General features: G+C 43.1%; 1 protein-coding gene across 5 annotated transcripts in view; it reads right to left on the bottom strand.

The window, feature by feature from the left end:
- Positions 1-27,582, bottom strand: part of PPP1R13B (protein phosphatase 1 regulatory subunit 13B) — a 199,805-nt gene that overhangs the window by 124,991 nt on the left and 47,232 nt on the right. For all 5 annotated transcript variants that reach the window (XM_033952239.1, XM_033952240.1, XM_033952236.1 and 2 more), the window contains 2 exons: positions 22,313-22,432; positions 16,891-16,967 (listed from right to left, as the gene is read on the bottom strand). In XM_033952239.1, the coding sequence (XP_033808130.1) occupies positions 16,891-16,967; positions 22,313-22,432 (197 nt within the window). The remainder of the gene's footprint in view (positions 1-16,890; positions 16,968-22,312; positions 22,433-27,582) is intronic.

The raw sequence follows: 27,582 nt of genomic DNA, 5'->3' as shown, positions 1-27,582 counted from the left end.
TCATACTCAGGTAGATAAATTATTGAATGTCCCTCGTAAATACTTCCATAATAATAATTTTGCTACAGCAGCTCTGAAAAGAAAGCACAGTTACTTACTGTAACGGGTGTTATCCAGGGACATCAGGCAGATATTCTCACATGTGGGTGACTTAATCCACGGAGCCCGATACGGACAGTGCTAAAGTGTACGGTCACTTTAAGCTTTTGTGAAGCTTCAAGACTGCCTGCACCGCACATGTGCAAGTGCCTTCCTGCCCGATGTCAGCTTGCAATTTAGTTCCATAAGCAAGCTAAGAAGTCAACCAGGGGAGGGATGTAATAATATCTGCCTGCTGTTCCTGGATAACACCTGTGATATACGTAATTGTGTTTTATCCTAGGTTAAGCAGTCAGCATATTCTCACATGTGGGTCTCCCTAGCTTACTAAACGGGATGGAGAGACAGTTGGCCATCAGGAAGAAAATGAATTATGTAACACTGCTTGGCTGAAATGATTATCTTGTCTGGAATAGGATTCTAGACAGTAGTGGGATGTAAATGTGTGAATTGAGGAATAAGTAGCTGCTTTGTGAATATATTCAATGGAAGTGGTGCAAAAAATATACCGATGCTGCCATAGTTCGAACCTTGTGTGCTATAACACGTTCCTCGAGCTGCAGCCCAGCCTGAGAATAGCAGAAAGAAATGCAGGCCACTAACCATGTGGAAATAGTTTGTTTGGTTACAGGCAGCACAATCTGTTACAGTCAAGAGATAAACAGTTGAGAAGACCTGTGGCTTAGTTATCTTATAGTAGTAAGCCAAGGCACGTTTACAGTCCGATGTACGAAGAGCAGTTTCTCCAGGGTGAGAATGAAGCTTTGGAAAGAACACAGGTAGCACAATGGATTGATTCAGGTGAAATTCCGTAACAACTTTCAGAAGGAATTTTGGATGAATTCTAAGAACCAATTAAACTTAACCCTGAAAAAAACAATATTTTTTGGCCAGTCCTTCTGGTAACATCAATGAAAAGGTACTCTACCTGAATGGTCAAACTTTCTCAATATCCACCACTATTAAAATTTAAGGAATTATTTTGGATCGTCACCTAACTTTGGATGACCACACAAATCTATTAACAAAAAAAAATGCTTTTCAATTTTGTGGAAACTTCGAACGATAAAGAAATTCTTTGACAGCGTATCTTTCAAGTTAGTGGTACAATCTTCCATCTTATCTGTTCTAGATTATTGTAATATAATATTTGGGATCTCACAAAAAAACTTTTAAAGAGATTAAAACTTATTCAGAACACAGCGGTTCATTTGAGTTTTGGCCTGAAAAAAAATGACCATGTTACTTCATTTTACAAACAGTTGCATTGGTTACCTTTCGAGGCAAGAATATTGTTCAAGTTTGGTTGTATTTGTTTTAAGACCTTATTTGGTCTGGCCCCTGTTTATCTGTCTTCGTGTTTCGAAGGATCACTCAAGGACATTATTTGTTTGTTTATCCAACCATAAAAACCTGCTGATAAAAGATCCACCTGCCTCTTATTATTCCGGTGTGACCGGTTTTCAAGATCTTCCACTTTGGCTTCCAGTTCAAGGAGACGTGAGGCTGTAGCTTGCGAATCTGTGGCGAGTACGTGTACCGTATCTTCCACCGAGTCAACTCGTTGTTGCACTTCCTGCAGATCTTTAGTAATAACTGTAACCGCTGATCCATACATCTAGTTTGTCTAGGATATGTTGAAGTTGTTTGCCCGTGTGTTCTTGCACAACTTGAACCTCAGTAGTGACCTCCACTACCCACGTGGAACTAAGCAAACGGAGTGGGAGAAGCCAGCATTGCTACATCTGCCATCTTAAGATCTAAGGCCTTCCCCTTCTCCCGATCCTTGCACGTTAATTTGGTCGCCATCTAGCCATAGGTATTGCGCGTAGAAAAGTTGCATGCTTCCCAGAGCCTCAGTGAACTCACCCAGATGAAATAATGGGGTGATGCTAAAAATGCAGGGTAATCTGGAGCCGATGCGACTCACGTCCTCACAGCTCCATGGCTCAACCGGAAGTCTTGCGATTGCAGTTTTAATTCCTGCAGAGATTCCGCAATGAGGTCTTCAAGATGAGCGGGATTTGAAAAATCTTCGCATTGTGAGATTGTCTGCCAGATCCCAGGACCCACTTGGATCTTAATTGCTAAGCTTTACCAGATTTGGCACATCTGTGGATGCTGCAGAACCTCCCTGCAAAAGCAGAGGAATCAAGAGATTACCTGATTCAAATGCAGGCAACACCCTCCTGTGCTCTGGGGTCCCTGCCAGAGAACAAATTGAAAGACCCGAGTCCAGCAGAGGCATAGTCCCCACAGACGGCCCAGATGCAGGTGGAGTGACAACAGGCATAGACTTCTTAAACAAGCATGCCTGATAGAGCATATGCCCAAAATCAGGGGGAAAAAAGGCTTCCTTGATAGGATCCACCCTGTGCAACCCAGAGTTGGAGCACTTGGAAGAATTCTGAGGCTTTTCGCCAGAAACGCGCTTGCGTTTCATTGATACACCGCCAGCGCTCTCCCCAGGGCTCCCGGACATGAGATTTGAAGGAATTGGGGGCAGAAGGTGCAAGCAGAGCCCCCCTTGAGGCGAAAGGCACCGCATCCGTGCAAACTTCACACACACCCATCGCGGGCTGAAGTGCTCATGGAGCATGGCTGCGCATCCGACAGCCATCCACCACAAATAAGGCATGAATCCATCCCATCCTGTCCTGTGGAGGACATCTGGGAAGTTTGGAGCAAAAACAAAGCTCTAACTATAGAAAATATAGCTTTATTCAAATCAGGAAAAATCCAAGATGGTCGGCTCGGGTGCCAAGTTTACACTAAAATAGCCCAGGAAAGGAACAGGAATCTCTAAAACAGTGATTTGGGGATTTTAGAGATGTGGAGGAGGAAGGCATGCAAGGAAACCACCCAAAAGCCCCTTTTTAAGACCCCCCCAAAATCGCTAAAACATGCCGTCAGTCTGTTCACTGTTTCATGTGCTGTATGAGAGAAGCTGCAGGCAATGCAGGAAACAGCATATAAAGAGATCTAAAGCCTCATGAAGCTGGAAAGCTGGATTTCAAGTCTTCTGACTGCCCCACATGCCCGACCACCTCTGTCGGTGACCTCCGCCATCCTCAGATACCTTGCTCAAATGCCTGGCGGAGGCACACAGTCCGGCTCCGATCCTGGTCGCACCTCCACAGAACCACTCAACCTGTGCTACACCCACTAGCGGACGAACCTTGGGTGAGCTAGCTCCTGATCCCAGGCACGAATAATATTCAAGTTCTCTTGCATATGTTTCAAGCTGATTCAGGGACTAGCTCCTACATACCTGCTTTCTCACTTCATTCTATACAGCCCTACGAGACAAACCAGAAACAGCAACCTATTTGCATACCCAAGCATTACCTTCCTGGATAGAACTTTTATGTACCAAGCAAACAAACAACAACACTGGTTAGACAGCTACATAAATGGAGCAAGACTGACATATAATGCCTTTAGAAAAGCCATAAAAACTGCCTTATTCAACAGAATTATCACCTAAAAAAAATATCTACACCGAACACTACATATGTCCACTCCTGCTTTTAAGTCTGAAATGTCTAACATTATATTTTGCTGCCTTTAAGATTCTGTTTGCTGTATTTCACTGCCTTTTGTAAGATTCTATATGCTGTATCTCTCTGCTTTTTTGTAAGACTATATATGCTCTTTGTAAGATTCTATATGCTGTTTCCCGGACTTTTTGTAAGATTCTATATGCTTTCTGTAAGTTTCTATATACTGTATCCCGGACTTCAACATATTGTAACTCGCTGAATGTCTAGCTCTCTTCAGTGTGAACCGCCTAGAAGTCTCACGACTATGGCAGTCTAGAAGAATAAAGTTATTATTATTATTATTATTACTGCCGAGCAGGGAACCCTCCAGAAGAGACGTTCTCCAACAGTCTGCGATCTCCCGCCACAAGGACGTCCCCTCAGGGAACCTCCACAGAACGAGGGCAAATCCGTGAAAGAAAACACAGAAAAAGAATACTGAAAAAAATACCAAAAGAAACACGAGCAGAAAAGATAAGCTCCTACAGGCTGGCTTGTAGGAAGACAAGACTGGTGTCCAGAGGGCATGCTCCAGGGTATACTATCAGAGAGAGAAGTTAAGGTTTCAATCATCTGAGGCATCCTACCGTTCCTGGCGAAAAGGGATGCACAATCCACTGGTCCTGGAATAAAGGGGGATTGTACAAGAGCTTGTGGTTGTGAGGAGACTCAAACAGGTCTATCTGAGGAGCCCCCCCAAAGCGAGAAGATATGGCTCAAGACTTTGGGAGTTGAGAGTCACTTGTGCAGCTGAAGAAATCTGCTGAGCTTGTCGGCCAGAGCATTCTGCTTCCCTTGCACATATATTGCCCTAAGAAACACATTTTGAGAAATTGCCCATTGCCAAATGTATACGGCATCTTGACAAAAAGGAAGAGAGCTCATGTTCCCTTGTTTGGCCACTGTTGGAAACAGGATATTGGGCTTGAAAGACCTTCGTTACGTTCCAGTATGATAATTCTTATGTTCTTAAAAAAAATTTTCAGGTGCTAAAAAAAAAGTTAGTTCAGCTATTAGATTTTCTAAAATATATTTTCAACTACTAATCCAAAGATTACTTTTCTTTTGCAATCACTGGTAGTATTCTGCTAAGAAGCAGACGTAGGTTAAGTTTTAGGAAAACTATAAAAGTACATAAAAACATAAGAATTGCCATACTGGGACAGACCAAAGGTCCATTAAGCCCAGTATCCTGTTTCTAACAGTGGCCACCACGTCCCACGTACCTAGTTAGATCTCAAGTAGTAAAAAGCACAGTTACTTACCGTAACAGGTATTATCCAGGGACAGCAGGCAGATATTCTTAACTGATGGGCGACGGCACTGACGGAGCCCCGGTACGGACAATTTTAGAGTGATTGCACTCTAAGAACTTAGAAAGTTCCAGTAGGCTGCACCGCGCACGTGCGAGTGGCTTCCCGCCCGACGGAGGCGCGCGGTCCCCAGTTAAGATAAGCCAGCTAAGAAGCCAACCCGGGGAGGTGGGTGGGACGTAAGAATATCTGCCTGCTGTCCCTGGATAACACCTGTTACGGTAAGTAACTGTGCTTTATCCCAGGACAAGCAGGCAGCATATTCTTAACTGATGGGTGACCTCCAAGCTAAGAAAAAGAGGGATGGAGGGAAGGTTGGCCATTAGGAAAATAAATTTTGTAAAACAGATTGGCCGAAGTGTCCATCCCATCTGGAGAATGCATCCAGACAATAATGAGATGTGAAAGTATGAACTGAGGACCAAGTAACAGCCTTGCAGATTTCCTCAATAGGAGTTGTTCTGAGGAAAGCTACAGACGCTGCCATAGCTCTAACCTTATGTGCCGTGACAGAACCTTCCAGTGTCAGTCCGGTCTGAGCATAACAGAACGAGATGCAAGCAGCAAGCCAATTGGATAACGTACGTTTAGAAACAGGATGTCCCAACTTATTTGGATCAAAGGATAGGAAAAGTTGATCAGACAATCTGTGAGGTTTAGTGCGCTCTAAATAATAAGCCAAAGCACGCTTACAGTCCAAAGTATGCAAAGCCTTTTCTCCAGGATGAGAATGAGGTTTCGGGAAGAATATAGGCAGGACAATGGACTGGTTAAGATGGAAGTCAGATACAACCTTAGGAAGGAACTTTGGATGTGTATGGAGAACCACCTTGTCATGGTGAAAGATTGTGAAAGGTGGATCAGCAACTAGTGCATGCAATTCATTGACCCTCCTGGCAGAGGTGAGAGCAATAAGGAAGACCACTTTCCAAGTGAGAAATTTGAAATGAGCTGTGGCCAATGGTTCAAAAGGAGGCTTCATTAAGGCGGAAAGAACCACATTAAGATCCCAGACCACCGGAGGGGGCTTGAGAGGTGGTTTCACATTGAAAAGTCCCCGCATGAATCTGGAAACCAAAGGATGAGCAGTAAGAGATTTTCCGTGAACTGGCTCATGAAAAGCAGTAATGGCACTGAGGTGGACTCTGATAGAAGTAAATTTGAGACCAGAGTTAGACAAAGAAAGGAGATAATCAAACACTAGTTCTACTGCTAGCGAAGTTGGATCATGATGATGCAGAAGGCACCAGGAAGAAAACCGGGTCCACTTCTGTTGATAGCATTGAAGAGTGGCCGGCTTCCTGGAAGCATCAAGAATAGAACGGACAAGCTGAGAAAGAAGTGAATGAGCCGAGGTCAGCCCGAGAGATACCAAGCTGTCAGGTGCAGAGACGGTAGGTTGGGATGTAGGAGGGACTGCTGATGCTGAGTAAGCAGAGAAGGAAACAGTGGAAGAAGTATGGGCTCCCTGGAACTGAGTTGAAGTAGAAGGGAGAACCAATGTTGCCTGGGCCACCGTGGAGCAATGAGAATCATGGTGGCGTGTTCCCTCTTGAGCTTGAACAAGATCCTCAACATGAGAGGCAGAGGAGGAAATGCATAAAGGAATAGATTGGTCCAATCCAGGAGAAACGCATCTGCCGCCAGACGGAGAGAGAGTACAGTCTGGAGCAAAATTGGGGCAGTTGATGATTGTGAGGAGCCGCAAATAGGTCCACCTGAGGAGTGCCCCATTGATCGAAAATGGATTGGATGGTCAGGGGATCGAGAGTCCATTCGTGTGGTTGGAGAATTCGGCTGAGATTGTCTGCCAAGGAATTCTGTTCTCCCTGAATGTAGACTGTTTTCAGGAATAAATGACGAGCTGTTGCCCAAGACCAAATCTTCTGGGCCTCCTGACACAACAGGTGAGAGCCCGTCCCACCTTGTTTGTTGATGTAGAACATTGCAACTTGATTGTTTGTGCAAAGTAGTAGAACTTGAGGAAAGAGGAGATGCTGGAAAGCCTTGAGGGCATAAAACATCGCTTGAAGTTCCAGGAAATTGATGTGATGTTTCTTTTCCTGTCCAAAGACCCTGAGTTTGGAATTTGTTCAAGTGAGCTCCCCAAGCATAGGACGCGTCTGTGGTGATGACTAGATGATGAGGAGGCAGATGGAACAGAAGGCCCCTGGATAGATTGTAAGATTTCAACCACCATTGCAAAGATTGTCGAAGAGACGATATCACAGATATGTGTTGCGAACAAGGATCCATCGCCTGGGACCACTGGGTAGCTAGGGTCCATTGAGGAGTGCGCAGGTGAAGACGTGCGAAGGGGGTGACATGAACTGTCGAGGCCATGTGACCCAAGAGTATCATCATTTGTTTTGCAGAGATGGACAGCTGTGAAAGCACCTGCTGACAAAGATGAAGAATTGTTTGAAGGCGATTGGGAGGAAGAAACGCCCTCATGAGAACAGTGTCCAAGATCGCTCCGATGAACTGAAGCCGCTGAGTGGGGATGAGGTGCGACTTGGGCAGATTGATCTCGAAACCCAGAAGTTGGAGAAAAAGGATAGTCTGGTTGATGGCTTGAAGGACTTCCTGAGATGAAGGAGCCTTGATCAACCAGTCGTCCAGGTAAGGGAAGACTTGAAGATGGTGAGAGCGTAGGAAAGCGGCCACCACAATGAGACACTTTGTGAATACCCTTGGAGAGGAGGCTAGACCGAAGGGTAACACTTTGTACTGGTAATGACAGCGATTGATCATGAAGCGGAGATACTGTCTGGAGGCCAGATTGACTGGGATGTGAGTGTAGGCCTCTTTGAGATCGAGGGAGCATAGCCAGTCGCCCTGAGTGAGAAGAGGATAAAGTGTGGCCAGAGAAAGCATTTTGAACTTTTCCTTGACCAAGCATTTGTTGAGATCTCGGAGATCTAGTATGGGTCTGAGGTCCCCGGTTTTTTTGGGAACCAGAAAGTAGCGGGAGTAGAATCCCTGCCCCTTCTGATCTAGAGGAACTTCCTCTATGGCGTTCAGAAGAAGAAGGGATTAGACCTCCTGAAGGAGGAGGGAGGACTGAGATGTGTTCAAAGCAAACTCTTTTGGAGGACTTTGGGAGGGAAGAGTCTGAAAATTGAGAGAATAGCCATGGCGAATGATGTTTAGAACCCACTGGTCTGAAGTGATGAGTTCCCAACGGCTGATGAAAAGGGAAAGACGTCCTCCTGTGGGTTGAGACAGAAGGGAAGATGATGGAAGACTGGCTAGGCCCTGGAGAATGGAGTCAAAAGGGTTGAGTTGACTTCGGTTGCACAGCAGGCTTTATTTGCTGCTGCTGCTGAACCCGAGGTTGATGACGTTGCTGCTGACGTGGACGCCTAGGCTGCTGAGGAGCAGATGGTAAGGGTCTAGCAGAGTATCGGCGCTGATAAGAAGATTGTGGACGAAAGGGTCGCGCAGGTGGAGGCTTCTTGTTCTTGAGAAGAGTGTCCCAGCGAGTCTCATGAGCCGACAGTTTCTGTGTGGTAGAATCGAGAGATTCACCAAATAACTCATCTCCAAGGCAAGGAGCATTGGCAAGGTGATCCTGGTGGTTGATGTCAAGCTCCGAAACCCTAAGCCAAGCAAGACAGCGCATAGCCACAGCCATCGCAGTAGCCCTCGAGGTGAGTTCAAAGGTGTCGTAAATTGAACGTACCATAAATTTCCGAAGCTGCAATAGGCTGGAAGTGCAGTGTTGGAAAGAGGAGAGTTTACGGTCAGGCAATTACTTCTCAAAGGAAGCCAGTTGTTGAATAAGGTGCTTCAAATAGAAGGAAAAATTAAATGCATAATTGCCTGAGCGGTTGGCAAGCAGAGCATTTTGGTATAAACGTTTGCCAAACTTGTCCATGGCCTTCCCCTCTCTGCCAGGAGGGACAGAAGCATAGACACTAGTGCCTGCAAATTTTTTAAGGGTGGACTCAACCAATAAAGATCCATGTGGTAATTGTGGTGTATCAAAACCTGGAATGGGAATTACCTTGTATAAGGTATCCAACTTGCGAGGAGCACCCGGGATTGTTAAGGGTGTCTCTAGATTTTTATAAAAAGTCTCCCTCAAAATGTCATGAAGGGGCAATTTAAGGAATTCCTTTGGAGGCTGATCAAAGTCCAAAGCTTCAAGAAATGCCTTAGATTTTTTGGATTCAGCCTCCAAAGGAGTTGAAAGAGAGTCACACATCTCCTTTAGAAAAGATGTAAAGGAGGAATGGTCCGGCTTAGAGGAAGGGTCCTGTAGAGAGGGGTCCTCCTCACCCGAAGAACCCTCATCCTCAGAGAGCAAGGGCTCTTCAGAATCATCCCAGAGATCAGGATCTCTTATCTGGGAACCTCGACCTCAGGAATCCGGCATCGAAGGCTCAGTATGTCGGGTCTTACGTGTTGACTTCCCGGACCGTAAGGAGGCCGCACCGGGAGAAGTCAAAGGTTGTCGATGCCAGGATTGATCAGAGATAGGCAATGACTCAGATGTTTGAACAGCCCGATGAAGACCTCTCAGTTCCGCAGTAAGTATCGGCATGGAAGCCGAAGAGGCAGAATGGACCGGTACCGACAGAGTGGAAGCCGACAATAGGGGCTGCTCCACAGCCGGTACTGGTGGCTCAGACCGGACCGGGGCAGGAAGGTTCGGCGCCAATAGAGAAGGAAGGAGTTGCTTCAACTGCTCTTTAAGTTGGACTTGAAGGACAGCCGCAATACGGTCATCCAAGGAAGGCACCGGTATCGCTTTCTTTTTCTGCGGTACCTGTGGTGCCGCTCGACGCCCAGAGGATGAGGAGGCTGAGGAGGATGCACTCACCTCTATAGGGGCGGAGCATTTACGGGGATGCCTCGAGGTCGGCAGGACTGGACTCTCTGCCACAGCGACCGGAGGACGCTCCAAGGAGGAAGGCTTCTTAGCCGGCTTACCTGTCGGGTGCGACGCCGGTGCGGTGTCATGCGGCGTCGATGAAGTGGCCGCCGGTTGAGAAGCAGTCGACACTGGTATCGATGGACCGAAAAGGAGTTCTTGTTAAATTTTCCTGTTTTTTAAAGTGCGCTTTTTTAAAGTAGCACAACGGGTGCAGGTGGAAGCCCTGTGATCCGGACCCAAGCACTGAAGACACCAATTGTGCGGGTCGGTCACCGAGATGGGCCTAGCACACCGTTGGCACTTTTTAAAACCAGGCTGAGGGGTCATGAAGGTGAACACGGCCTCCGCTAAATCGAAAGCAGAGGACTCGATGGTGACACCAGGCCCCGCCGGGGCGAACCCGAGAAAAACAAAAGAAATGAAAAGTTTTCTTCTTTTTTTTAAAAAGAAACAAATAAGAAGAAAAAAATAAAAGTTTTCTGAAGAAAAATACGCAAGCGGGAAGGCAAGGAAAAAATTCAACGGCCGTTAAAAAACACGCGTCTTCTTAGCTCCGCGGTAACTAAGAAACTGGGGACCGCGCGCCTCCGTCGGGCGGGAAGGCACTCGCGCGTGCGCAGTGCGGCCTACTGGAACTTTCCATACCGGGGCTCCGTCGGTGCCGTCGCCCATTAGTTAAGAATATGCTACCTGCTTGTCCTGGGATAACAAATTTTATGCTGCTTATCCTAGGAATAAGCAGTGGATTTCCCCAAGCCATCTCAATAATGGCCTATGGACTTCTCTTTTAGGAAATTATCCAAGCCTTTTTTAAACCCCGCTAAGCTAACTGATTTCACCACATTCTCTGGTGACAAAAAAGACAGCTGTCTCATTTCAAAGATGTACTGCATACAACCAATCTTTTCAAAAGTTGGCAGGTCTGTGTGCTTCTTGCAAAGAAGAGTAGTTTACAATGGAAATAATCTGTGACATGTACTTACTCAGCTGGGAAAGTTGCTGTGAGAATGTGCCACTCCCTGCATTTAGCACAGGCTTGCAATATTGGCAAAGAGCAAACAGAAGCTCTCTTGGTGTATACCAATCATTAAGGAAAATAACCATTAATTAAAAGGGTTATGATCTGTTTTAAAATGCAAGTAAAGCTATATTTTAGCATTACACACCTAGATACAGTGAAAATTGCAGTCTCTCTCTTCAGCTTAATAGTTTTTATTTTAACCAGGATTAGAATCAGATTCCATGAGCCTTCATCTACAACTACCTGGGAGATTATCCACAGTTGCCTCTCCTGCTAGTTTACTTAGTCCATTCATTACAGTAACAGTGCTTAGCTTAAGGCTATGCACCAATGGGCCCATGCACAAAAGATTTGCAGTAAAAAAACTCTACCACAAACCCAGTGTTAAAAAATCAGTGCGGTATGCTCAAAGTAATCAGCATGCAAATTCATGCTGCTTTAAAAATTGCAGCAGTAATTTGCTGCTCATTACTCTGAGCTAACTTTCCTTTCAGTACCTAAATACTGATTGGCTCAGACACTGAGGAGCTAGCTAAATTAAAGGTAGACAAATTTTAAAGCCACAGCACACTAAATGCGGGGCTGCAGATGGCGGGCATCCGGATGTGCACAGACGTCAACGTGATAACATCACGCGCATGTGGGAGGTCATCATGTAGACTTCCGAACATGCACAGATGTGCTCCAGTAATGGCCATGAGACTCCTATTGTCGCCGGTGGTTCTGGAGAGAGAAAGATGTGGGTAGGAGAGGTGCTGGCTGACTGCCTATAGGACATGCCTCTCACTGCAAGAGGCGCATCCTGTAAGCAGTCATCCAGTACCTCTCCTCATCAGGCGTCTTGAGACACACCTGGAATCTGCCGCGGCACACAGTTTGCATTACAAAAAAGAAAGTAAGGAAGAAGTAGGGAATTACAGGCCGGTAAGTCTGGCTTCTGTGGTAAGCAATTAATGGAAACGCTTTTAAAACAGAGAATGGTGAAGTTTCTGGAATCCGGTGGATTACAGGACCAGAGGCAACATGGATTCAAATCTGATCAACTGCTTTGACTGGATGGAGATCACTCTGGTAACATCCCTTTACTCAGTGGTGTGACTCAGGTTGTGTTCTTGGGCCTGTTCTTTTTAACATTTTTATAAGCAATATTGCTGAAGGGTTGTCAGGTAAAATTTGCCTCTTTGTGGATGATAGCAAAATCTGCAATAAAGTAGACTCCCCGAATGGTGTGAATAACATGAAGAAAGACCTAGCGAAGCTTGAAAATTGGTCTGAAATTTGGCAGCTAAAATTTAATGCTAAAAAATGGAAGATCATGTGGGAAATCACATGATCGACACTGGTATGGACACTTAAAGACACCCTCTCTGTTCGGCTTTGATATTATTGAGCACTTAATTGTCTATTTTCCAGCAGATTTTGTACTTTATTACCATAGGTACACATGCCTGTAGTCCTATGGCATCTAAATCAGCTAAATTTGATTCTTCTTTCACAATTCAATCGGCGACAAAATATCTGCCTATTTCTGGGAAGGCCCTGCGCAAGCTACTGCCGCCTGAGATCTGAACGACCTCTTCTGACTCCATCATGGCTGACATTAATTTACTCAAAGATCTCATGCAACAAAATTTACAGCATACCTCCAATATTAAGATTGAATTTGTTGCTGTAACCACCCAGCTTGCACAGTTCAAAGCTAGAATTGAACTTCTAGAAGAAAGGGCCACAGTGCACGATGAACAGCACATGTCCATACAGCGGAAACTAAATAAAATAGATATTCTTCAGTCAGAGTTGGAAGATATGAATAATCGGATGAGGAAGAAAAATGTCAGGCTGCTAGGATTACTTAAACTAGCTGAAGGTAAAGATCCCATCTCCTTTTTGCAAACTTTTCATCCTAATTTAATGAAACTTTCTTTAAATCTACCGCTCAAGACTGAACGAGTACATAGAGTGCCCGCTAAGATTGCAACAGGCAATCCAAGACCGTTAGGTGTTTCAATTGCTGCATTATTCTCATACCCTGCAAATACTACAAGCTGCAAAATCAATCTCTACTTGCATTATGAGGGTAAGAAGGTGTTTGTTTTTTGTCCCAATTTATCTAAAGCCACAGTAAAAAGCGCAAAATATTTTTGGATCTGCATTCAAAATTAAAAGCACTGGAAGTGCAATATGGTCTCTTACCAGGCCAGAATGCGTGTTGCCTGCCACAATGTTACCAAAACCTTTGAAGACCCTGCACTGCTGCAGAAATTCCTCCAAGACCACTCTGGTTGCTAATTTGGGTCTTTATCTTAGTAGTTCCTGCATAACCAATTTCTCTCTGAGCCACCTTCTTCTGTTTTATTTTTCTTTTCTTTTATTATTACAATTATTTTATTTTTGCTTAGCTGCATTATTTGCAGCTAAGTCTTTATTTTTCTCACCTATTTTGGTACTGTTGCAATTTTGAGCAGTGATCTTCAATATTTCTTGCTTGGACTAAACATCTTATATATAATAATGACTGTCCATTTTGCCTTCATCTTTCTACATACTTCCTCTGCGTATAAATCTAACTTTATTGAATGTTCAAGGATTTACTAATCCCATAAAAAGGAAAAAGAATCCTTTACTTGAAAAAATTGAAATCAGATATTTGCTTCCTTCAGGAATCACACCTAAATGACTCTGAAGCTGCAAAATTTACAAGTTGTTTCTATGTCAATATTATGCTTCTCCAGCAAAAGGCAAGAAAAATATTATGCTCATCTGTAAAGGATTCCCTTTCCAGCTAATATCCTACCACTGCAACGCAGATAGTCCATGTTAACTGGTCAATTTAAGGGGTCTTCCTAGACACTTATTAATGTTTATGCTCCTAACTCTGATGACCCTAATTTTTTTCAGAACCTGAACACTGCCTTACCTACATCACTAACAACTCATGTGCTTTTGGGAGGTGGCTAACTTCCCGCATTAATTCAATTCTGGATAGATCTTCCCAAAGCAGACCCAATAAATTGTGCATCGGATCCATCTTGAAAAGATATCACTATAAAAGGGAAGACAGAGCATCCTGAAAATGAGATTGCAATACAGGCCGCAGTAGACCAGGTTTCCTTAAATTCAGAAAAGGCTAATTTTAAAGGTTACAAATTATCTATGACAACTGCTGAGCAAATTATAAATAGATATAACAAACACTGTTTGAAATGTCTGTATGCAAATGCCAGAAGTCACCTAAAGAATATAATAAGCATCTCTGAAACCTGATGGAAGAAAGATAATCAATGGGACACTGTCATACCGGGGTACAAGTTATATCGTAGTGATAGGGTGGATTTATTCGGTGGAGGCATAGCGTTATATGTTAAGGAGGGTCTTAAATAGAACAGACTAGAAATTCTACAGCAACAGAAACACACCTTGGAATCCCTATTGGTAGAAATTCCATGTGTAAGGGGGAAAAAAAAATAGTGATAGGAGTGTAATATGATTCATCTTTCCACTCTTCTTTTTCTTCTTTTCCCTTTTCTCCTTCTGTGATTTGCTATTGTTTGCAAATTGCCTAGCAGTATCCTGGGGTGATGAGCAGTATATAAAATTCTTATAATAAATAAAATGCACATTTATTTATTTTTGGTTATGGACAATCTAGCATTTTGCATTTAAGGCTCTATGTTTCAATTTGTCTTTTTGTTTTTAGAAACAAAAAATAAAAATACGGCATAAAATTTCAGTACTAATAGTATTATAACATCTAGAAGCACAATACCAGCCAAGATTAAATTTTAGTAAAATCAAAGATAAATTAAGTTCTATGATCAATATTTAGTACTTGCTTTATTATATTAGCACGCTAACTAAATAATTTCTTTACCCTTTTTATCACTAACAATTTGCATGTTCAAGTCAAAAAGTAGGGACTGGATTATATGTATCTATTTGTAAACAGGTACAGTAGACTCTTAACCAGAACTCAGTTAAGTTTCAAGTTTAATTAATTTTAATATACGACCATTGACGTGCACCTGGCCAGTTTACAATGCTAAAAATGAAAGGTTAAAATAAATTTTAGTAGGGGGGGAAATGTGAACATTAAATAGACAAATTTCAAATATGAACATGAGCTTGAGGGGAAGTTAATAATTGCATCATTAAAAGCAAATTAATTAAAGGGAAGAGGGGTGGGGGGGATAAAACACCAGAACTCTAAAGCAACCAGGAAAAAAAAAAATCTAAGAAATACTGTAATCTAATATAATAAAACGTTAGGCCGCGCATGCACAGTTCCATCGCGTGGGTCCGTTTTCCGTGAGATGTACAGCATCTCAGATAGGAATGGCATGCGCCCGAAACACTCTCTCTCCTCCCCCGAGACGGATGTCGGACATGGCAGCTGTCGTCCCGTGCTGTTTTTTTAGATCTGCCCTGCTCCTTGCCTGAAGTCCTCTCTCCTCCCCCGAAGCTGATGTCGGACACGACGTTTGTCTCCCCCGAGGCGGATGATCTTATGGGAATCAATGTTCTTCGCTCTGCCCTGCTCCTTGCCTTACAATATTTTTAAGTTGAAAGACCAGGCAGCGGCTCCTCTCAGGATCCCCACCTGCATCGGAAGTCCAATGCAGTCGGGGATCTTGAGAGGAGCCGCCGCCGCCGTGTCTTTCAACTTAAAAATATACTAAGGCAAGGAGCAGGGCAGAACGATCTTCAAAATGGCGGCAAATCGATCTCCATTCCTCCGGGGGGGGGGGGGGTCTGGGAGGAGAGGGATCGCGGCCACACCGAGGAGCCCAGCAACTTTCCGCTGTCCGGGACCCGATTCATTTGCCGCCCCCCCCCCCCCCCTCTTCCCTTACCGCGGGCCCAACTGGCGATTTAAGCAGCGTGTCAGCACTCTTCACACGCTGCTTCGGGCCCTTCTACTGCCCTGATTTACTCTGGCACGTCCGGAGCAAATCAGGGCAGTAGAAGGGCCCGAAGCAGCGTGTGAAGAGTGCTGACACGTTGCTTGAATCGCCATGTGTAGTCGGGCCCGCGGGAAGGGACGCAGGCGGGGATCATGAGAGGAGCCACCGCCACGTCTTTCAACTAAAAAAAAAACAAAAAACAAGGCGGATGTCGGCCCGATGGCTGGAGTTCACCGCCGAGTCCGGTGAAAAGTGCTTCCCTCAACAGGAAACGTCGGGTCTAATTCAAATACTCCCGGCAGATCGGGAGGGGGCGGAGCAGGCTCACACGACTGGCGGGGACCGGACAGGAACTAGACTCCCTGCAAGAGCCAGCCTGATGGCTGGAGATCACCGGACTGGACAGGGGGAGCAGGTAAGGGGGTGCTGCAGTACAGGAGGAGCAGGGAAGAGGTGATTCTGGACAGGGGGGAGGTAACAGGAAGGGAGGCCTACTGCTGGATAGGGGAAGCAGGGAAGAGGTGCTGCTAGATGGGGGGGAGGTAAAAGGAAGGGAGAAGGGCTCCTGCAAAGGAGAAGAGCTACTGCTGGATATGGGGAGCTGGAAATGGGGTGATGCTGAACAGGGGGAGATAAAAGGAGAAGGGCTACTGCTATATAGGGGGAGCAGGGAATGGGTGGGGGTGCTGCTGGACAGGGAGGAGGTAAAAGTAAGGGAGAAGGGCTGCTAGCACCCGTTAATGTAACGGGCTAAACAACTAGTACTTTAAATAAAAATGGAATTTCTAGTGGAAATTTAAGTGTAAACCTGGCAAGCCACACCTGAGTATGCCTATGTTTTGTCTACCACATGTCCGGTAGTATGTCTGGAACAGTTTATGGTATGGCATAGTATGGAGTATAGTATTAGTTATGCCTATATATATATATATTTATTTTTTTTTATTTTTTTTTTAATCTTTATTTTGAAACAGCACTAATAGTAACTCTCAAGAAACCAAAAACTACATTTATCCAGCATCTATCAATCCCTATGCATGCCGGTAAAAGAGTCTACTGTCATTTGGGGTACAACAAACAAAACTTATCTCTGCTCAAACACATTTAAAAAATTCACATATTCATTGCATACCCCATTTTCAATCCATTTCTCTGCAGGTACATTTACTCCATTTTTTTGATTTCTTTGATCTTGGTTCTGGTTTCCACCTAAAAAAAAAAAAAAACTTACAATTTTTTTATGACCCAACATATTTTCAAGTTTAGAAAACCCGTTGCGGTTAAGTAATATTTTTTTATATTTTCACAGAATGCGCAATCAAGCTGTGAAATTTGTTACCAAAAGATGTGATTAAAATATTTAGCATATCTGAATTTGGAATAGGTTTGAACAAGTTCCTGGAAGAAAAGGACATAAGCAATTTTTTTTCAAGTTCTTTATTAACTTTTAAAAAGAAAACCAAGATTACAATAACAGAATGACCTCCAATAACCACTGTTGACAAAGTATCATTCATGAACAGCTCCACATTAATATATACCTTCCCCTCCCAATTCCACACTGCAAATCACTTCAACTAATTAGGTAATCTTGAGAAAAGATATCACTTAAACCTGAATCACATAAGAACATAAGCAGTGCCTCCGCCGGGTCAGACCATAGGTCCATCCTGCCCAGCAGTCCGCTCCCGCGGCGGCCCAAACAGGTCACGACCTGTCTGAATCATCAGAAGGGGCTCCCTTGCCACCTTGGTTTCTCAATGGGACTGGGAGAGACGTTAACTACATGGGTCGGTGATTGGCTAAACAGTAGACTTCAGAGAGTGGTGGTAAATGGTGCCCCTTCAAAAACGTCGGAGGTGATCAGTGGAGTGCCTCAGGGCTCGGTCTTGGGCCCGATCCTCTTCAACATATTTGTGGGAGAACTGACTCAGGGGCTTCAGGGTAAAATCACATTATTCGCCGATGACGCCAAACTATGCAACATAGTAAGTGAGAACACTTTACCAGACAGTATGACGCAGGACCTACTTCTATTGGAACATTGGTCCTCGACTTGGCAGCTAAACTTCAATGCTAGAAAATGTAAGGTCATGCACCTCGGCAGCAGGAATCCATGCAAAACTTACACACTAAATGGTGAAACCTTAGTTAGGACCAAGGCGGAACGTGATTTGGGGGTGATCATTAGCGAAGACATGAAGACTGCCAATCAAGTGGAGAAGGCTTCATCAAAGGCAAGACAAATGATGGGTTGCATCCGAAGAAGTTTTATCAGCCGGAAGCCCGAAGTTATAATGCCATTGTACAGATCCATGGTGAGGCCTCATCTGGAGTATTGTGTACAATTCTGGAGGCCACATTATCAAAAGGATGTGCTGAGAGTTGAGTCAGTTCAAAGAATGGCCACCAAAATGGTCTCGGGACTCAAAGACCTCCCGTATGAAGAAAGGCTGAATAAATTGCAGCTATATTCACTTGAAGAACGTAGAGAGAGAGGAGACATGATAGAGACGTTTAAATATATCACCGGCCGTATTGAGGTGGAAGATGATATCTTCTTTTTTAAAGGCCCCTCTGTCACAAGAGGCCATCCGCTGAAAATCAGGGGTGGGAAATTTCATGGCGACACCAGGAAGTTCTTCTTCACCGAAAGGAGTGGTCGATCGTTGGAATGATCCTTCCACCTCAGGTGATTCAGGCCAGCAGCGTGAAGGATTTTAAAAGGATATGGGATACCACTCTGTGGGACTCTCTAGGGGGGTAAATTCAAGGGGGTGGTAGGGTTGTTGGAGTGGGCAGACTTGATGGGCTGTGGCCCTTTTCTGCCGTCATCTTCTATGTTTCTATGTTTCTATCTTCCCATCGAAGTCCTAACCCTCCGGTCTTGCACATGCACGACCTGGTTGGGTTTCTATACTTATTACCTGGTTAGCTTTCTATACTTGTGTTACATCCCAGCTCCTCCCTCGGTATCCCACGATCCCTTTATCCCTCAGGAATCCGTCCAATCCCTGTTGAATCCCTGTACCGTACTCTGCCTGATCACTTCCTCCGGTAGCGCATTCCAAGTGTCCACGACCCCTTTGGGTAAAAAAAACTTCCTTGCATTTGTTTTGAACCTATCTCCCTTCAGTTTCTCCGAATGCCCCCTCGTACTTGTTGTCCACTTTATGGACCTGCCAGAGGATGCGGTATATAAGCTTAAGGTTTAGTTTAGTTTTAGATACAACTTAGTGAAGAAACTTGCCATCATCAGAAACAGGATGCTGGACTTGATTGGTGATATAGCATGGCACTTCAAAAAAAGTTTTCTATTTTGCAAAACCTTCTGTATAGGTTAGAAACATCATAGAAACATGATGGCAGATAAAGGTCAAATAATCCATCTAGTCTGCCCATCCGCAGTAAACCATTATCTCTTTATCTCTCTGAGAGATCCCACATTACCTATCCCAGGCTCTTTTGAATTCAGACAGTCTCTGTTTCCACCACCTCTTCTGGGAGGACTGTTCCATGCACTCTACCACCCCAAAAGTCTGAAGTCATACTGCCATTGTACAGATCCATGGTGAGACCTCACCTGGAGTACTGTGTCCAGTTCTGGAGTGGCCCGACATTATCGGAAAGATGTGAATGCGACTGGAGTCGATCCAAAGTAATGCCCACCAGGATGGTCTAGGAACTAAGGGATCCTCCTTTATGAGGAATGTCTGACCAGACTGTGCCTATATTCTCTCGGAGGAGCGCATGAGAAAGGGGGGACATGATTGAAACATTTAAATACATCACGGGCCTGCATCGAAGTGGAGGAAGATATCTTTTTTTCTTAAGGGTCCCACGGCGACAAGAGGGCATCCACTAAAACTTAAAGGGGGGAAGATTTCATGGGGACACCAGGAAATACTTCTTCACCGAAAGGGTGATTGATCGATGGAATGGCCTTCCACGCCAAGTGGTCGAGGTCAGCGGCGTGCTCAACTTCAAGAGACGATGGGACAGACAAGTGGGGTCGCTACAGGGTTCTTGAGTAGGCATACTCTATGTTTCTTTCTGTAAAAAAGTATTTCCTTAGATTACTCCAGAGCCTATCACCTCTTAACTTCATTCCTATGCCCTCTCATTGCAGTTTTTCCTTTCAAATGAAAAAGACTCAACTCATTGCGCATTTACATTACATAGATATTTAAACGTCTCTATCATACTCTCCCCTCTCCCGCCTTTCCTCCAAAGTATACAGATTGAGATCTTTAAGCCTGTCCCCATACACCTTATGATGAAGACCACATACCATTTTAGTAGCCTTCCTCTGCGTACCGACTTCATTCTTTTTATATCTTTTAGAAAGTGTGGCCTCCAGAATTGTACACAATATTCTAAATGAGGTCTCACCAAAGGGGCATCAATACCTCCATTTTTCCTACTGGTTATATCTCTCCCTATGCAACCTAGCATCCTACCTAGCTTTTGCCGTCACCTTTTCAACCTGTTTGACCACCTTAAGATCATCACAATACAATCACCCCAAATCTCGCTCTTTTTGTCGTGCACATAAGTTCTATCACCCCCTAAACTGTACCGTTCTCTTGGATTTTACAGCCCAAATGCATGACCTTGCATTTCTTTACCATTAAATTTTAGCTGCCAAATTTCAGACCATTCTTTAGCATCTCCAGGTCTTTCTTCATGTTATTCACACCATCCGGCGTGTCTACTCTATTGCAGATTGTGTTATCATCTGCAAAGAGGCAAATCTTACCCAACAACCCTTCAGCAATATCGTTTAAAAAAATGTTAAAAAGAACAGGCCCAAGAACAGAACCTTGAGGCCACCACTGGTAACATCCCTTTCCTCAGCAGCGATCTCCATTGATCACTACCTCTGTCGCCTTCCACTCAACCAGTTCTTAACCCAACCCGTCACTCTTTGGGGCACATCCCGTGGGCACTCAGTTTATTTATTAGACGTCTGTGTCGGAACATCTGTCAAAGATTTTGCTAAAATCTAAATACGCCACATCTAGTGTACATCCTCTATCCAATTCTCTGGTCACCCAGTCAAAGAAATTGATCAGATTTGTCTGACAAGACCTACCTCTAGTGAATCCATGTTGCCTCCAGATCTGACCATTCTCTGTTTTAAAAGTATTTCCATTAATTTGCTTACCACAGAAGTCACTTACTGGCCTGTAATTCCCTACTTCTTTCTTACTTCTACTTTTGTGGAGAGGGACCAAAACCGCCCTTCGCCACTCTGCCTGTACCACTCCTGACTCTAGAGACTCATTGAAAAGGTCAGTCAGCAGAGCTACCAGAACTTCCCTAAGTTCCTTCAGCACCCTAGGATGTGGCCCATTATTGTCACAGGGAAGTCTTCCGGGACAGCGGACCACATATACGAGCCACCGATCATGTCATTGCAAAGACAGGGGACCACGTGCTGGAGCTACTGCTAGCGGCTTTGACAACAGAAGTGCAGTTGGGAGGAGGGAGCCAGCAAGAGGAGGTAAATACGGGAGGCACAAATTTGGGACATGGAACAGAGGGGGATGATGAGGACACAGAAGGGAAGAGGTGGGTCACGTTGGGACAGGAAGGGAGGAAGAAGGGGCGTGTTAGCACAGGAATGAATTGGCAGTACCCCAGTTCGTAAGTATGAGTTTGACATAAGACTGCCTGTATTGTTGAACATCACTGTATTCCAATACTAAAAACACCAAGAGTAAATAAGAACAGAGGATCCTTAGTTCTAAGGTAAGTAAGGAATAAAATCAGAGATCAAATGAGGTCTGCAGTCTTGCAGGAAGTACATCACATTGAGCATGCAGTCTGCTTTCATATTCATAACTTGTGATATTACTAGCTTAAAGGCATTTGATGGCAAATAGTACAGCAGCAGCATAACAACTACCTTAGATCCAGGATGGTGATTGGCAATTCAGTATAATATAATTAAGTTTATACTGCATCTTTCTGCAGCTACAATGCATGAGAAACATATCTAGAGTCCCTTCTAGAGATGAATTAAAATTATTTTCTGGCATCTAAATTACCCTAAGACTTTCCAATTATACATTCTTAACTGTGAATCTAAATTTTTTAAAAATATAAACAGAAAACAAAAGGTATGTTAATGAGACTTATTAAAAAAAATATCTTATAGTAATACTTTAGGGCTACTTTGACAGATAGGGCTCCTTTTATGAAGCCGTTAGCGGTTTTAGCGCACGCAGATTTTAAGCGCGCACTAAAACCGCGCTAAGTGGCAAGAACTAACGCCAGCTCAATGCTGACTTTAGCATCTAGCGCACTATTACGCGTGTTAAACCGCTAACGCAGCTTTGTAAAAGGAGCCCATAGTGTGTATATCTTTTAGGTATGGACTTACCAGGATTAAACATGTGCCCTATCAAACTGAGAAGTTTGAACATCAATCTAACATGTTTAGGAGAAAATATATTAACATTTGTTCTGCCATCTTAAATTAACAAAAGATATGTCTGCTCTCTCCATAAAATTATTGAGCAATTCTTCAATGAAATACAGATACTTGCCCTGCTCATTGTTTTCAGCTGGTGAATCTTCATGCCGAAGAAAAAATTTGACCTCTTCCTTGCGGGGACCCCATTTCTGAAGATGTTCATACATCATGTGATCATAAGGTATAGGGCGTTCTAGACAAATTAAGAAATTGTTTTAAGCTTTTGTACTTTCACTGACATGATAAACATAGAAACATGACAGCAGATAAAAGTCTGCCCATCCACAGTACCATTATAAAGAGAGCTGAGATCTCTAAAGCTATTCATAGATGTATATTGTTTGTCTGAAAAAAATCAATTCCAACTATTACTTGTTTGTTTATCTTTACATCTGGCATCTAGTGATCACCATTCTGCAAAGAATGGCCACCCGGATGGTCTCGGGACTCAAGGATCTACCATACGAAAAACGGCTTGACAAATTACAGCTATACTCGCTCGAGGAGCGCAGAGAGAGGGGAGACATGATCGAGACGTTCAAGTATCTTACGGGCCGCATCGAGGCGGAGGAAGATATCTTCTTTTTCAAGGGTCCCACGACAACAAGAGGGCATCTGTTGAAAATCAGGGGCGGAAAACTACGAGTGACACCAGGAAATTCTTTTTACACTGAAGAGTGGTTGATCGCTGGAATAGTCTTCCACTACAGGTGATTGAGGCCAGCAGCGTGCCTGATTTTAAGGCAAAATGGGATCGGCACATGGGATCTATTCACAGGGCAAAGGTAGGGGAGGGACATTAAGGTGGGCAGACTAGATGGGCCGTGGGCCCTTATCTGCCGTCTATTTCTATGTTTCTATGTTTCTATTCTGTAAGGAAAGTAAGCAAAAGAGGAAAAGGCAGCCCCTTTGGTTCTCACATGTAGTAGCTTAAAAGGTCAGGAATAAGAGGCTAGGCTTCATAAACTACAAAAGATAATAGAAAGAGAAAGACAGGCAAAAATATCTGGAAAAGTTAAGAGAAGGTGGTAGAGTAGTCAGGAAAGCAAAGATGCAAATGAAAGAAAAAATAGCCAACATGGTAAAATGAGGAGGAGGGCAATACTTTTTTTTAGATACGTTAGTGATAGAAGAAGTGCAAAAGTGATATTGTAAGACTCAAAGATGAAGATGAGAACTATGTAGAAGCTGATAAAGATAAGGCTAAAATTGCTTAGCAAATATTTCTGTTCTGTGTTCTCTGTTTCTATTTGCCACCAGAACTTCAGAGTACATAATTTAAAAATCTGTCTGTTTTTGACCTGGTCTTCAGCTACATTCTTTCACTTCCCATAATCTCTAACATTCTTTTGTAATCATGTCCTTATAATTTTTCATTCACTACAAGCAAGTACTAAAGGGTCGCTATCTGCTGACTGCTATCAGCATCTTTGCAGTTTTGCTGACTCTATTTATAGGGAAAAGGCAGCCAGAAAAGGAGTGCAACTCAGCCTTCTGCTCCAACTCCTGCTATTTCCGGACCAATTGATTCCTTTGTATTGAAATCAAGGAAAACAATTGATTGGAGCAATCCCCCGCTGGAAGTTGCCCAGTTAGGTGGAGGCCAAGAACACTCCTTGGGACAAGATAAGATTACTTTGAGCCTGGAGCTAAGATTACTCCCTCCTCAACTGGTAGCAACAAGCTTCTTGGTCTACAATATGTAACATAACATAACAATTCATTTATATGCAACTCTTAGTGGAAACTTTGTGAGGGGTTGCAGGATATGAAGGAAACTTGCTTAGGCAAGGTAGCTGACGAATAAACCTGTAGGACTGACTCTTGAATCTATCTGGATTTCTATTTCTGGCTTGGTGTAAAGTATTACTCCCGTGACAAATCATCTAATCGGCTTGCCACTGCAAGGAGGGTATTATGTGGCAACGGGAGAGAATGAGCATCTCTCCCGCTGCTGTGGGGGGGAACTTCTCAAAATGGCTTTTCTAGCAGTCTCTGACATTGCTATGCCAGGGTTTTCACTGTACTGGCACCTCTGGACCAGTCGCTGATTTTTGTCGCCAAAAGCCAATGCCACTCTTGGAAAATGGCTCAGCAATTTTAAAGAATCCACCAAAATGTTCATTTTAATACTGAAGAGCCCATTTGCATGTCAGTGTTGGAGACTGCTACAAACCTCGCTAAAAACAGAGATAAGCCACTTTGACAATCCGCCTCTAAAATGTGTGCAGGCTACACCGTTAGAAAACAGTTTAGCGACACCATTAAACTTTTGAGAATCTGGGCCTAACACCCAACATCCAAATTGCAAATACTAGAGAAGTGTACAATTCCAAATGAATATACAAAATCACTTCCTTGAACACATTATTGAAAACCAGCAAAATTGTTTATGCCATGCCTCAGAGACTGAGTATTCAGGCAACAACTGCTAGATACTTGTTTCAGTCAGAGTCTCAATCACTGGCAAATGGCATGTAGTATAAGTACTAAATTTTTGTTTTTATCAACTTTTTTAAACTTTTAAGTTTTTCTTTCAATAAATTATTGTATGAGATTTTTTAAAGCAGATGTAATAACATCTTTTTGGACATCAAATATCATGAGAATTACATCCAATAGTGCATATATTTTAAAACAAAAGCACTTATCTTTTAGTGGTGTTTGCACTGTTTTAATCCCAACGGGGCCACCGTTTCACCTGGAATGGCTTCATCAGGGGAAAGAAGTGGACAATGCCTGTAACAGATAACAAATCATTAAAGTTTAACATTATCAGGATATTTGAAAGTAAACTACGTTATTAAACTTTATGTATTAAATTCATCAGCAAACTTACGGAACCGAGGTTAACCTTAGCGTATAATTCTCAAAGATGGCGTCGGTACAAACCAACGCTGAGCCATTTAAATTACCCGCTGAACAGGTGCCGGTACGACGTCATTTGCGTGCAAGACGTCAAGAATGTCATGATGTAAACAAGGCAGGAGAAATGCAAAAAAAAATTTTTATCTTCAGCCTCCAAAGGCCAAACGTGCTGCACAGACCAGTCAAAAAAACAAAGCAAAAAGTAAAAATTGCATTGATATACGTTGATATTGAAAATCAATAGTAAGCAGACCAGTCGATCTTGTCATTCAAGCCCATGGGATGTAAGGATTGTAAGGTGAATATCCAATAGGTTTCACGCCGTTTAAGTGCTGCAACTCTGTCGCCTCCTCTATTCTTCTTCTTAATGACATCAATGACTAGTCCTTTGAGATTATGAAAAGAATGAGAGGCATCCTTACAGTGTTGCACTAATGGTTCCTTGTACTGCATTCTTTTAATGTTGGATTTGTGTTCGGCAAGACGAGTTCTAAATGGTCTTGTGGTCATGCCAACATAGATCTTTGGGCAGGAGCACATAATGACGTAGACAACATGATCTGACTGGCATGTGCTAAAATGTTTAATTTTATAACTGATCTGGTTGAGAGGATTAACAAATTCTTTTGTTGAAATGGAAAAATCACAGTAGGTGCAATGGCCACATTTGTAGTGACCTGATGAAACAGGTGTGATACCTTGTTCTTGGATCCCAGTAATATTTAAAAATTCCTTCAGATTTTTTCCCCTGGAGTAAGCAAAACGTATTCTGTTTGTACTGAAGCTTGGGAGCGATTGTACGATTCCCCAGTGTTTCCTGATGATTTTTGTCAATTGTGAACTATTTGACGAGTGTTTTAAAACACACGTAGTGCAAGGATCATCTAAAGAAACATCTTGTTTATAATCATTCAATAGCAAGTCTCTGTTATTATACTTGGCCCTTCTATACGCATTTTTTATAATGCGTGAAGGATAGCCTCTAGCTTTCAACTTGTTGCTCAGATATTTGGCTTGAATTTTAAATTCAGACTGTAATGTACAATTACGTCGCAATCTGAGCATCTGTGAAAAAGGAAGACTGTTTTTTAAATGTTTGGGGTGACAGCTCGAATATTCTAAAAACGTATTTTTAGCCAAAGGTTTCTCATAAGTGCGTGTAATAAATGTTTGATGTTCAATGATGACTTCAATATCAAGATAGTGAATCCGTGTCAGTGAATATGAAAAAGTAAATTGAATATTCATATTGCATGTATTGAGCCAAACCACAAAAGCTTTTAATTGAATCTCTGAGCCCTTCCATAAAAGAAAGACGTCATCAATATATCTCCACCAGATGTAAATGAGTTGTTCAAAGGGAGATTGTTCGATCCAATTTTTTTCGAATGATATCATGAACAGATTGGCCACCGAAGGGGCAAAAGTCGCCCCCATGGCCACACCTTGTATTTGTTTGAAGAGAGTCCCCTCAAAATCAAAAAAATTTTCACGCATAGCTAAAGTAGCTAGGGAGACTAGAAATTCGGTGGGAACAAGTTGTGGTTTAATACATTTTTGATGACATCAATGGCATCTTGTTGTGGGATGGAAGTGTATAATGAAGATACATCCAAAGTTGCCATGATAAACGGTCCTTCATTGAAATCAACAGAGTCTAATTTTTTGAGAAAATCTTTGGAATCTCTTATATACGATTTGCACTTTGGAATTTCAAATTTTAGGAATTGGTCAATTTTTTTTGCATTTCTCCTGCCTTGTTTACATCATGACGTTCTTGACGTTTTTCACGCAAATGATGTCGTACCGGCACCTGTTCAGCGGGTAATTTAAATGGCTCAGCGTTGGTTTGTACCGATGCCATCTTTGAGAATTATACGCTAAGGTTAACCTCGGTTCCGTAAGTTTGCTGATGAATTTAACACATAAAGTTTAATAACGTAGTTTACTTTCAAATATCCTGATAATGTTTAAACTTTAATGATTTGTTATCTGTTACAGGCATTGTCCACTTCTTTCCCCTGATGAAGCCATTCCAGGTGAAACGGTGGCCCCGTTGGGATTAAAACAGTGCAAACACCACTAAAAGATAAGTGCTTTTGTTTTAAAATATATGCACTATCGGATGTAATTCTCATGATATTTGATGTCCAAAAAGATGTTATTACATCTGCTTTAAAAAATCTCATACAATAATTTATTGAAAGAAAAACTTAAAAGTTTAAAAAAAGTTGATAAAAACAAAAATTTAGTACTTATACTACATGCCATTTGCCAGTGATTGAGACTCTGACCGAAACAAGTATCTAGCAGTTGTTGCCTGAATACTCGGTCTCTGAGGCATGGCATAAACAATTTTGCTGGTTTTCAGTAATGTGTTCAAGGAAGTGATTTTGCCTAACACCCAACATCACATCTAGTATGCCCTGGAAAGGGAGGGTGGTAGAAGTGGGGAGGTTGAGAATGGCAATCTAT

Source organism: Geotrypetes seraphini, chromosome 7 (genome assembly GCF_902459505.1).
Source record: "Geotrypetes seraphini chromosome 7, aGeoSer1.1, whole genome shotgun sequence".
NCBI classification, from domain to species: Eukaryota; Metazoa; Chordata; class Amphibia; order Gymnophiona; family Dermophiidae; genus Geotrypetes; species Geotrypetes seraphini.
The sequence above is the reverse complement of the archived record's forward strand: the minus strand, read 5'-3'. Positions and strand labels throughout refer to the sequence as shown.